The sequence below is a fragment of the Myxocyprinus asiaticus genome, chromosome 12 (assembly GCF_019703515.2).
Source record: "Myxocyprinus asiaticus isolate MX2 ecotype Aquarium Trade chromosome 12, UBuf_Myxa_2, whole genome shotgun sequence".
Classification (NCBI taxonomy): Eukaryota; Metazoa; Chordata; class Actinopteri; order Cypriniformes; family Catostomidae; genus Myxocyprinus; species Myxocyprinus asiaticus.
In genome coordinates this window covers 7,480,958-7,495,249 of record NC_059355.1, presented here as the reverse complement: position 1 = coordinate 7,495,249, position 14,292 = coordinate 7,480,958, and the positions used below count along the sequence as shown (strand labels likewise).

Here is a 14,292-nt window from a genome sequence, read left to right as displayed (position 1 = left end):
ATGGAGACCAACTGGTCCTCAGTATCCTCTGTGGGCATGGCTTGGAAGGAAACTAAAGCCTTTTCCTAGCCTCAGGGGCCAGATGGCATTGCCGCTGAGATTTTTAGATGTTATGCTACAGAATTGGCTCCACTTTTGCTAGAAGTTTATAAGGAATCATTAAAGAATGGAAAGCTTCTGCCAACCATGACACAAGCCTGGATCAGTCTGATTCTTAAAAAGGGCAAAGATCCAAGCGAGTGTAATAGTTACCATCCAATTTCCCTGATCCAGATGTTAAAAAATTGTCAAAAATATTGGCTAACCGATTAAGTAAGGTTATGATATCTCTTATACATATAGACCAGGTGGGGTTTATTTGGGGCCATAGCTCTTCTGATAACATTAGGCGTTTCATCAATATCATGTGGTCAGTGGTGAATGATCAGACTCTGGTCGCTGCCATCTCACTTGATGCCGAAAAGGCATTTGATATGATAGAATGGGATTATCTTTTTAAGATTTTGGAAATGTACGGGTTTGGGAATACTTTTATTGGTTGGATTAAGTTACTTTATAGACAACCGGTAGAGGCGGTACAAATGAATGGATTAATTTCAGATTATTTTACTCTGGATAGGGGCACCCGGCAGGGTTGCCCTCTTTCCCCATTATTGTTTTGTCTTGCCCTGGAACCATTAGCAGCTGTGATAAGAAAGGAGGATGATTTTCCAGGGGTGGTGGCGGGAGGTGTGGCGCATAAGCTTTTGCTTTGCACAGATGATATTTTATTATTCGTCTCTGACCCTACTAGATCTATGCCTTGCCTCCACAGAATGATTAATTCCTTTTCTAAATTCTCAGGATTCAGAGTTAATTGGTCTAAACCCGAAGCTTTGGCTCTAACAGCGTACCGCCCAGCAACGTTTTTCAGCCGGGCATCTTCCAGTGGCCCAGACAGGGCATTAAGTATTTGGGTATTTTATTCCCAACAAATTTGTGTGATTTTAGTTAGTTAATTTTGACCCTTTAATAAAAAGGTTTTCAAGCAATGTGGGAAGGTGGGCTTACATTTAACTATAATTGGAAAGGTTAATGTTATTAAAATTAATCAAAATTCAACTACCTGCTACAGTCTCTCCCTATTGATGTCCCCCTTTCTTATTTCAAGCAATTTGATAGCATAGCGAAGTCCTTCATTTGGAATGGAAACATCCCAGATTACATTTCAGTAAATTGCATAGGCTGATTGACAAAGTGTGGGCTTGGCCTACCCAAGATTTTGTTTTATTATTATGCATTCGGTGTCAGACATTTGGCTTATTGGTCGCTTCCACCTGAGAGAGCCCCTCCCTGGTTTTCTATTAAACAGGAAGTTATTGCCCCATTTCGGCATTGCAAAGCCTTTCTATTGAACTAACCGGAGAAGTTAAGTTACAACCCGTTATCTCGCATTTGCACTTGGTATGGACATTTATTTAAATGTTGCCTCGAGCATATGGCTGAACCCAAAGTTATGTATTAATAAGTCCCCTTTCTGCTGGTCAGAGTGGATTGTGAGGGAAGTTAATTCACTCGGTGACCTATATGAGAGTGGAGTGTTGATCTTTTGAAAATTTGGTTCAGAATTTTGGGATTCCCAGTTCTCAGTTTTTTAGTTATTTACAGCTGCGCAACCTGCTCTATACTATATTTGGGAGTAGCATACACCCCCCTAAAGTGGCAGATACTCTGGGAACGGTGATTACTGCTTTTGGAAAAGGACAAGAGGCATCAATGTATTACTCCCTGCTAATTCAGAGTCTGGGGGATGGAGCTTTAACTTCTATCAAGAGATTATGAGTGAAAGATTTAAACTTGGTAATGGAGGAGGGAGTGTGGGCTAGGATTCTAAAAAATGTCAAGTCCGCATCTAGAGATACAAGGGTGCACCTTATGCAATTCAACATTTTACATGTATTCTATTGGACCCCTTCTAGATTGTATAGTCTCACCTCATTTTTGGTCTTGGGACGTGGGCAGGCCGCTATCGCTGCGGTCTTATCAATTTGGGGTTGTACCTGCCAATGACCCAAGTGGAAGCCCAGATACCGTACTTCCACCCGTCCAATTGCACACTTTTTCGGGTTTGCTGTGAGCCCCACCCGCCTCAGCGACCTCAGGATGGCTCTCAGATGCTGCATATGCCTCTGCCAATCATTACTGTTTATAATGATGTTGTCTAAATAGGCGGCAGCGTGTGGCCGGAAAATCTTATCCATGAGGTACTGGAACGTGGCGTGAGCCCTGAACAAACCGAATGGAAGAGTGACGAATTGGTGTAATCCGAACGGTGTGGAAAAGGCAGTTTTGTCTCGGGATAATGGAGTTAAGGGGATCTGCCAATATCCCTTAGTTAAATCCAGTGTTGAATAAAATTGAGCAACACCCAACCGATTCGGGGCATTGGGTACACGTCAAATTAAGACACCGCATTGTTGATTACAGGAAAGTCACAGAACTGGACTGACCCATCACTCTTAGGTACAAGGACAACTGGGCTGGCCCAATCGCTGTGTGATTCTTTTATTACCCCCATTTCGAGCATTGCCTCTAATTCGTCCCGAATCACCTTTTTCTTGTGCTCGGGTACACGGTATGGCCGACCACGCACAACCACTCCCGGTGGGGTCTCAGTATGGTGTTGTATGAGGTTAGTACGACCGGGAAGAGGAGAGAACACGTCCACAAATTCTTTTTGCAACCTGGCCACCTCCGTGAGCTGGGATGGTGAGAGGTGGTCTCCACAAGGGACCGGGGTGAATGGACCGACTTTGAACTTCACCTCCGGCCCGAGCTCCGCCCTCTCCGGAACTACCATCGCCATGGACCGGCAACTGGGATTCGTCCTCCGCCACCCTGACTGAGGCAAATCACTACACGACCACGAGGACTTAAAAAGCACATTGGGAATTGGGCATTCCAAATTAAAAAAAAAAAAAAAAAAAAAAAAAAGAAGAAGAAGAAGAAGAATGGCAGAGCAAAGTGTCATCAAAGGATGTGAAACTCGGGCTAGAAAATTGTCAATTTAGTGTTAATATATCAACCTCAGGCAAATCAGATTGGCATTGTCACGCGACATCCGATAATGGCAGTAACAGAAAAATAAAACATGCTTTGTGTACACTTGTTGTCTATTTGTATGGCTTTTGCCCAATTTAGAAAACGAATGCAGGGTTGTGGTAACGGGAGCGGTTGGGGAAAAAGTCACTGTGGGCAGAGAGCGGGTGAAAATGGAGTCAAATTCAATAGGAGCGGGTTGGTGCGTGATGGAAAAAACAGTCCTTCGCAGACCTCAATACACCTGGTGTATGCTAAAATGGTCAAAAATCCCTAAGGGGCCGTTCAGAATGAATGCATTCTTATGTTAAAAAAAGTTTGACGCAGCACAACAAATGAAACAGATTACAGGTGAACAGTATGCAGTTCTTTTAACTTGAAACGGTGTCAAAAAATGTGGTATTCCTGCACAAGACTCTAAAAAAAACCCACTGTGAGATGCAGCAGAACTGACAAAAATGTGCATCTAGGGCATGTTTACTTTGAAAAACAATCTAAAAACAGTGCAGATGGATGTTAAACACGTTTGATGTGAGCGGCTCCTTAGACTTGCATTGGAGGAGAAACCCAAGCCATATCTAGAGGTCAGAATACCATAGACTTGATATTGGCCTAGTAAGCAATTACCTAGCAACACTTAAACACCAAAAAAAATGTAATAATAGGTTGAAAACCATTCAGTACACCTTAGCAACCACATAGCAATTCCCTGGCAACCAACCACAACACCCTATGGCGGCAACTTCTGCACAGGCAAGCTTTACTCACGCTTTCTTCATAAAACGTTTAAAATCTAGATAATTTTATATCATGTATGGTTCTACTAATGGCACAGAATTTACACACTTCACCTTAGTGGTTTCAGGGACACAATTTAGACCCTCCTACTAAATTTGAAATTCTTCTAGACTCTTCTTCCTTAGTACTTTTAAATTCACCCAAAGAGACAGCCTCTTCATGGTTCTATTTGATTTTGTTTCATTAAGTGATTTACCTTTACAGGTAATTGGTTTCTGTTTTGGTGTTTCTCCAGATGACTTCAGTGGAGAGAGTGGTGGAGTACACAGAGCTAGAGAGTGAAGCACCTTGGGAAACCCAAAAACGACCTCCTCCCGACTGGCCAAATCAGGGCCTGATAACCTTCGATCGGGTCAACTTGTCCTACAGTGCCAATGGACCTGTAGTCCTCAAGAACCTCACAGCAATGTTCAGATCCAGAGAGAAAGTGAGTCCAGCACAACATGGTGAAAACCTGAAAGTATCAGGCAATTTTAAATTTGTGAATTTATGGCCTGGAAATTAATAAAATCCTTAAAATTCAAAGAACATTCCTAGAGTGAAAATTGTTTTTTCTAGTTATGCTCAGCTCTAAAATATTTCATAGGTTAGAAATTGCTCCTCAATATCTCAAAATTTCAAAATTTCCATAAAAATTCATAGAAATCAATCACGTGCTTCTTGATTGAAATTAAATTAGACATTTTGTCTTTTGCATTGAGCAGGTCGGAATTGTAGGACGCACTGGTGCAGGGAAAAGTTCCCTGATATCAGCGCTGTTCCGTCTGACGGAGCCAGAAGGGAAGATCTTCATAGATGGTGTGTTGACCTCTGAGATTGGCCTTCATGACCTCCGTCAGAAGATGTCCATCATCCCGCAGGATCCAGTTCTGTTCACTGGAACCATGAGGAAGAACCTGGACCCCTTCAGCCAGCACTCAGACCAGGACCTGTGGAGCGCTCTGGAGGAGGTACACATGTGCACACACTCACTGTAATACAAATAGGTTTATATAGGCCCAGTTTACACCTGATATTAGCATCCTTCTCAGGTGATCTGTGGTCAATATGTGGTCAGCCTCAAAATCTGAGGGGAATGTCTCTGATTTTGTGAGACCTGTGAGACTTCAATCAAGCAGTGCAGTTACTGAATGGTGTTTAATATGACAATGTGTAATTAAAGATACACAAATTTTGTCATTTGTAATAAATGGGATTTTATAAAAGAATAAATTAAATGTGTCATCAAATTTCTTGTTTGTTTAGATTTGATTAAAAATCAATTATTGTATGATGTTCTTTCTTCAGCAGAACACATTTGAAGAAAGAAAAATATCTTAGCTCAGTAGATCCTTAAAGTGGATGGTGATCAGACCTTTGAAGTTCCAAAAATCACAGACAGTCAGCATAAACATCATCCATACGACTCTAGTGGTTAAATTAATGGCTTCTAAAGCAATACCGTCACTTTTGGTGCGAAAAAGATCAATCATTAATTAACTAACTATATCCCATCGCTTCTGGTGAGAGCGCTGAGTTTACGTGGTCTGATGTATTCGTGTTGGCATGTTACGGCCGTAATCTCAAGTTCTCAGTTGAGACATCCAGGATAAACACACAAAAGCACCATTGTCAGGGTTTCTACACGTCCTGGAAAACTGGAATTTTGCAATGCAATTTTCCAGTCATGGAAAATTTGAAAAATAACTAAATGTACTGGAAAATCATTATTTGTCCTGAAAAATATTTAGGTATGATAAAATGGTTTGTGTTGCTAGCAAGGTTTTCGTTACATGTACAAAAACATGGTAAGGATCGGGACTCGGAATAGGAGTCAAATTTACAAATTCGTATTATTTTGTCACTGCCAGCTGTGCATTGTGAAACAATGTCAATGGTTAAGGGCGCTTACACCCTCGAGATTTATTACAGCAGTGGCCAATCGCGTGCTTGGCTACAACAGCACCTGCACAGTGAGAAGCAGCATTCGTGAAACTTCTCATTCATAAACAAACTGAAAGACCTGGTACATGGACCGACCGACTGAATGAGAGGGGCATGTTGTTTGTTTACTTCATCATCGGCATGCGAGTCTGGCTTATTCATCACGGAGAGAAAATGGTGGAAGAGCCATTAATGCATAAAAGTGACTGATGTTTATACACATTGATGGGCTTTCACATGACTCGCACCAGCCCTGCCGAATACATTGAAGTGTATGAATTGACGCGTCAGAGCAACCTCGGCTCTAACTTCACACCAAAGTGTTTTTCGCACACGTTTTTGCCTCACACAAATGGTGTCTTTAGGAGTACAAAGCTACAAGAAATAGTTTAAGACTATCCAAATTTATGAAGAGATATTGAATCTCATAATTATTTGAATGAATTATTACCTTATCATTTCCGAATATCCAAAGACCCCAGCTATTGAACTACAGTAATTACTTTCACCAAAAAAATAAAAAATAAAAAGCTAAGGCCTAAACATAAACAAGTCCTCTTTTTTTCTTTCTGCAATCAAAGCAATTTAAAAAAAAATTTATCTTCCAAATAAATGTTTTCAATGTTTAATGTGCACACCTACTGCTTTCTTGCATGGCAAGCTTGTAAATTCACCCCTCCATGATACTTTCTTCAACACTTGTCATGTGGAGGGCAAAGCGCCGCTTGACGCTGGCGTTGAGCAAAACTTTGACGCCTCGACTCAACTCATGTGAAATGCACTTTACAAGGACAAAAGGACATTCTTAAAAACTCAAAATTATTATTTTTAGGCTATTATTGTTGTCATTTCTGATAAAAGTCATGCTCAGTAGTTTAAATACTGTAGGAAAATGATACAGTACAGCATAAATATTCTACTGAAGTTGGTAGATTTCACATGCAAATTTTAATAAAGGAGAAAGTAAGGACGTTATTAATACTCATTATTATTATTATTATTAGACTATTATTGTTGTCTTTTTGGATGAAAAGTCATGCTCGGCAGTTCACTAACTGAACGGAAATTATAGATCTTCTTTGTTATAATGCTTATACTATAAAGTCTCTTGGCAGATTTCGATTGTGAACATCTCAAAATGATTCAATGACTTGCCCATATCACATAAGACACTCGTTTGTCACAGCCTAGTGGCATCTCAAGAAGTGGTCACTAAACTAGTCAATTAATGAAACTGAACAAATTTGTGAAACAGAAGCAAGCCCACACCAAAATACCCTTTATTTTTGCAGCTAATCTGCACAATTGTGCAGATAATTTTCTATACTTGAATCATTAAAATAGCCGGAAAACTCGTCCATGGATCAGCGATTGTCTCAACTTTTTCGACCCTCTATCACCAACAATCATCTATGCGATTATCTAATCAGCCAATTGTGTGGCAGCAGTGCAGTGCATAAAATCATGCAGATATGGGTCAGGAGCTTCAGTTAATGTTCACATCAACCATCAGAATGGGGAAAAATGTGATCTCAGTGATTTGTACCGTGGCATGATTGTTGAAGCCAGATGGGCTGGTTTGAGTATTTCTGTAACTGCTGATCTCCTGGGATTTTCACGCACAACAGTTTCTAGAATTTACTCAGAATGGTGCCAAAAACAAAAAACATCCAATGAGGGTCAGTTCTGTGGATGGAAATGCCTTGTTGATGAGAGAGGTAAACAGAGAATGGCAAGACTGGTTCGAACTGACAAAGTCTACGGTAACTCAGATAACCGCTCTGTACAGTTGTGGTGATAAGAATATCTCATAATGCTATTCTGAGATGCGGGTTGGCACTGTTTTGGTGGCACGAGGAGGACCTACAAAATATTAGGCAGGTGGTTTTAATGTTGTGGTTGATCGGTGTACAGTATGAATTTAATTAAATCACAGGTTTATTGGTATTTATAATCACACTGGGTCATGAAGCAAACTGCTTATGTGGAGGTGAGAAACTACTATCAAAAACACACAGAAACGCCAAAATAAAAGCTAGATTTAAGTGGACACTTGTTTTTGCTTAAATATTACACTTGTTGGACGCATAAAATGTCCTGGAAATTTGTTCCTTGAAAAGAGTGGGAACCCTGATTTTGAATAATCTAACAAATATAAATACGGATCTAAACCAAAACCAAGCTTCTTGTGGCGGCGGGGGCGTGGTCGAGCATTCGTCCGGAGAGAGATCGCGGTAAGGGTGCATACACATGAGCGCTATAATGTCTAACACCTGTTTCTGATTGCAGTAAGCACTGGGGAGAGCAATATATGGAGGAACCATGCCAGAGGCGAGGAGAGAGAGTTACGCTTCAACCACCAGAGCTATTTTTGTGTGTTACCTGATTAAAACGTACCTTTTGAGTTGAAGCCCCATGTTCCCGTTTCATACTTTTACCCTACAATGAACCCCTTTACACTTCTGTACAGCATTCATCCTTCTTAGTTGTGAACAGCGCTGCTTTTCCAGGTGTGTCTCACATGCATCAGTTCTTTTTGCGTCTCACATGCCAACATAATTGCATCACACGCGCATACTGCTGCTGACCGAAAGCAATGATTTAGAGTTGAAAAGTACTTAAATATTGATCTTTTTCACACCAGAAGTGATCGTATCGCTTTAGAAGACAATAATTTAACTGCTGGAATCATATGAATGCTGTTTATGCTGACTGTCTGTTCTTTTTGGATCTTCAAAAGTTGGATAACCATCCACTTACATTTTAAGGACCTACTAAGCCAAGATTTTTTTAGTTTTCTTCAAATGTGTTCTGCTGAAGAAAGTCACACACACCTGGGATATCATGAGGGTGAGGAAATTTTCATTTTTGGGTGAACTAATGGGAATCGTTAAATTTCTCATGTTTCCCATTCCTAATTCCCATGGACCACCTGATGCACCTCACAAAACTGAAAAGCACTTTCTTGACCTAGCAAGTGCTAATGTGATTGGCTGATTTTATGCCCCTCCAGAGTAAGGATACACAGGTTTTTTTGTCAGTCTGCTTAGAAACAATGTTATATTTACAAGGTACCAGGTTGATACGAGTGCTTTGGCAAATCCAGTGATTATTTCATCTGCAAAAGTTAGATATTCAAAGTTTTGTTTGAAGCACTTGGTAGCAAGTTAACTAGATATTCACGAGCAGGACTGTATATTGTACTTTGTTTTTTGAGATGTATCTGTGAAAAATCTGTGAAGTGCTTATTTCTAATTCTGATCCATGGTCCATACAGATTTTTCCACATTTTCTTAAGTGTATGGTTTGCATTTACACTACAATGTATTGTGGTCACATAAGTTTCTGACCAACTTCGAATGTGGTTTGAGCAATTTGATCACAAAAAAATTTTGCAATGCAATTGCACCTGTATTGAGTGTAATCCACTTATGATCTGATAACCTGGAACGATTGTTAATGCCAGGTATAAACTAGGCTACAGATACCTTTTGAGATGTGAACCTTAACCACACTTGACTTGGATTACGATTATTGATGCAGGTCATTAAAATTTGGGCTCAAGCTTCAGCTAATAGATTGATTGTGTTTCACATGCCCGTTTGCTCAAAGGTCCAGCTGAAGACTGTTGTGGAGGAGCTGCCAAGTAAACTCGAAACAGAACTGGCTGAATCTGGATCTAACTTCAGTGTGGGTCAACGGCAACTCGTCTGTCTGGCTAGAGCCATTCTGAGAAAGAACCGCATTCTCATCATTGATGAGGCCACGGCAAATGTGGATCCTCGGTGATACATTTTTTTATTATTATTATTTTACCAGTTACTTTTGCCCTGCCTCTGAGATTTGTTAATATTAAACTGAAATTCTACTGAGTGCTACAAAACAAAATCATTATGAAATTAAACAAATTTTACAGGACAGACGAGCTGATCCAGAAGACCATCCGTGAGAAGTTTAAGGAGTGCACCGTCCTCACCATTGCACACCGACTCAACACTATCGTAAACAGTGACCGTATCCTGGTGAGTGCCAGTGACATCACAGAAGAACACCTGTAACATAAAATATGGAAGCCATTAAAGTCAACGTTAAACATCATTTGCATCTGCAACCCATTTTTTTTCTGATTAACAATTTTTATTGATTCACATATTGAACACAGAAAAACAAAACATATATACACAGGATCAACAATTAAACCCCACTATTATCCCTCCCAATCCCAACCCCGGCCCCCAACAACATCTCAGTGGTCATACATGATTATAGACACACATACACACACACACAAAATAATAATAATAATCACATATCCAGAAATGCCAGATATCTGCCCCATTTCCCCACAAACAAGTTCAATTTCCCCAGACTTCTAAATGACCCTTCTTCAAAGGCCGCCACCCTCCCCATCTCTGAGCACCACTCCTGAAATTAGGGCGCTCCAGCCGACCTCCATCCCATTAAAAATATCTGTCTGGTGATCATGACACTAGTTAGGACCCAACTATTTATGTGTCTATTCTCTACATCGATGACCACCCCATTGCCCAAAATACAGAGTCTGGTGCAAAATGAAACCCGAATGCCCAATACATTACACACAAAACTCTGAAACTTCAACCAAAACTCCTGGATCTTACCACACCCCCAAAAGACATGGGTTATGTCTCCATCCTCTGATTGGCATCGCCAACAGGTGGGTGTGTCTTTAAGACAAAGCCTATACAATCTAGAGGGGGTCCAATAGAATCGATGTAAAATCTTGAATTGCATAAGGTGCACTCTTGCATCTCTAGTTGCAGACTTGATTTTTTATAGAATCCTAGCCCACTCTCCCTCCTCCAATACCAACTTTAAATCTTTCTCCCATAATCTCTTGACAGAAATTAAAGCTCCATCCCCCAGACTCTGAATTAGCAGGGAGTAATTACACTGATGCCTCTTGACCTTTTCCAAAAGCAGAAATCACCCCTCCCAGAGTGTCTGCCGCTCTAGGAGGGTGTGTGCTACTCCCAAAAATAGTACAGAGCAGGTGGCGCAGCTGTAAATACCTAAAGAACTGAGATCTGGGAATCCCAAAATGTTGAACGAAATTTTCAAAGGATCTCAACACTCCGCTCTCATATAGGTCACCAAGTGTAGTAACCCCCCTCACAATCCACTCTGACCAGCAGAAAGGGGACTTATTAATACATAATTAATACATTTGGGTTCAGCCATAAGCTCGGGGCAACATTTAAATAAATGTCCGAATTAAACACTCTGGACACTTTTGTCCATACCGAGTGCAAATTCGAGATAACGGGGTGTAATTTAACTTCTCCAAATAGTTTGATAGAAAGGCTTTGCAATGGCGAAATAGGGGCAAGAACTTCCTGTTCAATACAAAACCAGGGAGGGGCTCTCTCAGGTGGAAGCAACCAATGAGCCAAATGTCTGACCAAGCGCATAATAATAAAACAAAATCTTGGGTAGGCCTAGCCCACCTTTGTCAATCGGCCTATGCAATTTACTGAAATGTAATCTGGGATATTTACCATTCCAAATGAAGGACTTCGCTATGCTATCAAATTGCTTGAAATAAGATAGGGGGACATCTGTAGGGAGAGAACGTAGCAGGTAGTTGAATTTTGGAATACAATTCATTTTAATAACAGTAACCTTCCCAATCGTAATAAATCTAATGAAGCCCACCTGCCCACATCGCTCGAAAACCTTTTTTATTAAAGGGTCAAAATTAACTAAATCACACAAATTTGCTGGGAATAAAATACCCAAATACTTAATGCCCTGTTTGGGCCACTGAAAGGCTCCCAGCTGAAAGGCCGTTATCGGGCAGTACACTGTCAGAGCCAAAGCTTTGGATTTAGACCAATTAACTCTGTATCCCGAGAACTTAGAAAAGGAATTAATAATTCTGTGGAGGCAAGGCATAGATCTAGAAGGGTCGGAGACGAATAATAAAATATCATCTGCTTAAAGCAGAAGATTATGTGCCACACCTCCCACCATCACCCCTGGAAAATCATCCTCCTCTCATATCGTGGCTGCTAATGGTTCCAGAGCAAGACAGAACAATAATGGGGATAGAGGGCAACCCTGCCGTGTGCCCCTATCCAGAGTGAAGTAATCTGAAATTAATCCATTTGTTTGTACCGCCACTACCAGGTGTCTATAAAATAACTTAATCCATCCAATAAACGTACTCCCAAACCCGTACATTTCCAAAATCTTTAAAAGATAATCCCATTCTACCATATCAAATGCCTTTTCGGCATTAAGTGAGATGGCAGCAACCGGAGTCTTTTCATTCGCCACTGACCACATGATATCGATGAAACGCCTAATGTTATTAGAAGAGCTGCGGCCCCGAATAAACCCCACCTGATCTATATGTATAAGAGATGTCATAACTTAATCGGTTAGCCAAAAGTTTTGACAATATTTTAACATCTAGCTGGATCAGGGAAATTGGACGGTAACTCTTACACTCACTTGGATCTTTGTCCTTTTTAAGAATCAGACTGATTCTGGCTTGCATCATGGTTAGCGGAAGCCTTCCATTCTTTAATGATTCCGTATAAACTTCTAGCAAATGTGGAGCCAATTCTGTAGCATAAGATCTAAAAGACTAAAAACTATCTGGCCCTGGAGCCTTGCCTGTTGGCAAGGCCTTAATTACCTCGCCAAACTCCTCCAAGGTTATCTCAGAATCAAGAGATTTTTTTTTGCTCATTCGACAGTTTAGGGAGTTCTAATGGTTCCACAAAGTTTCTAATATCTTCATCAGTAGACGAAGATGTGGAAGTGTAGAGATCAAGATAGAATTCTTTAAAAGCATTAATAATATCAATGGCTGAGGTAAAAATTTCACCACCAGCAGATTTCACTGAGGGAATGGTAGAAAAAGACTCTCTCTGCTTTATATGTCTAACCAAAAGCTTCCTTGCTTTGTCCCCCAACTCAAAGTATGACTGTCTTGCCCTGAATAGCCAAAACACCACCTTCTGCAACAAAATAGTATTATATCTGTATTTCAATCGGTCAGTTCTCTGAGGCTACAGACGACATTCGGCGCTTCAGCTCTGCCTTGGCACTTTTAATATTTTCTTCTAACTCCACGAGTTCTCGTGCTTTGGATTTTTTGATGAATGAGGCATACTGTATGATCCGACCCCTAAGAAACGCCTTAAGTGCCTCCCAAGCCACGCCCAAAGAGGATACTGAGGACCAGTTGGTCTCCATATAAACATTGATTTCAGCCTTTAACATTTGTTGGAATTCAGGATTTTGCAAAAGGGATACATTAAAGCGCCAACTATATGATTTATTTTTCTCTGTATGTGGCAACATCTCTAAACTCACCAGGGCGTGATCTGAGACTAAGATGTTTCCAATTGAGCAGTCAACAACAGATGAAATGAGGGACTTAGATATAAAAATAAAATCTATTCTAGAATAAATCTTATGGACGGATGAAAAGAATGTATAGTCCCTACCAGATGGGTTCAAAAGTCTCCAAATATCTGTAAGACCAAGATTTGTATGATCCTGTGAAGCATCAATGTTGCTCTAGGGGACTTACACACTTTTGCTTCACTATGATCAAGAACTGAGTCCATCAACTGATTAATGTCTCCTCCCAATATTATATCATGAGGGGTGCCAGCGGCTTGCAACAAGATCTATAAAAAAGCCCTAATCATCAGTGCTAGGTGCGTCAATATTAGCCAAAATCAACTTTTGCCCCTGAATTTCAGCTAAAACAATGATGACTCTTCCTAATTTATCTTTACTTTGTTTGAGACCTTTGAATTGTAGATGTTTACTTATCAATGTAATGACTCCCCAGCTCTTACATGAGCCAGCACTAAAGAAAACATGCCCACCCCATAACTTACCAAATTTTTCAGGTTCCTGCAGGGAAAGATGCATTTCTTGAAGAAACACTATATCGTATTTCTTACGTTTAAGGAAAAAAAAATTACCTTCCTTCTTTTTAGGGGGTGCCCCACCCATTCATATTCCACGTGGAGAGAGACAATCAACTCATATTAACATTGGACATTCTGACATATTAGAAAAAATTGATATTGTGTCAAAAACAAAATTATGAACACCACATTCCAACACTAGTGCAACAGTCAAACCCCAGAACCAAACAAACAGAAAAAAGAAAAATGTGCGCATTAACCCTGCACACGACAGCACCAACTGGCATCCATCCCTCTAAACTCAAACAGTCCATGTACGCCTACGAGAGCCCCCGTGACAACTTTGCTATCGGATTGCTCAAATCCGGTGTTTCTATACAAATTTTGTGAGACCGAAACAGAAGAAAATCTATAAAACAAACTCCAGCCAATAGGCAGAATAAACACAAATGTGTAGATTCATCCACATAACTGTCCCGAAGGTGTGTTCCTCCACAAAACAAGCTTCTGCCGCTAGCGGTACCAGCACCAAAAAAAAAAAAAAGTTTCCTCAGGCAGT

The 14,292-nt window shown here is 40.5% G+C and overlaps 1 protein-coding gene across 1 annotated transcript in view; it reads left to right on the top strand.

Moving 5' to 3' along the window:
- LOC127449076 (ATP-binding cassette sub-family C member 4-like) overlaps positions 1 to 14,292 on the top strand; it is a 111,447-nt gene that overhangs the window by 89,131 nt on the left and 8,024 nt on the right. Inside the window, exons 25-28 of the mRNA XM_051712224.1 lie at positions 4,112 to 4,303; positions 4,581 to 4,826; positions 9,412 to 9,584; positions 9,716 to 9,821. Of these exons, the coding sequence (XP_051568184.1) occupies positions 4,112 to 4,303; positions 4,581 to 4,826; positions 9,412 to 9,584; positions 9,716 to 9,821 (717 nt within the window). The remainder of the gene's footprint in view (positions 1 to 4,111; positions 4,304 to 4,580; positions 4,827 to 9,411; positions 9,585 to 9,715; positions 9,822 to 14,292) is intronic.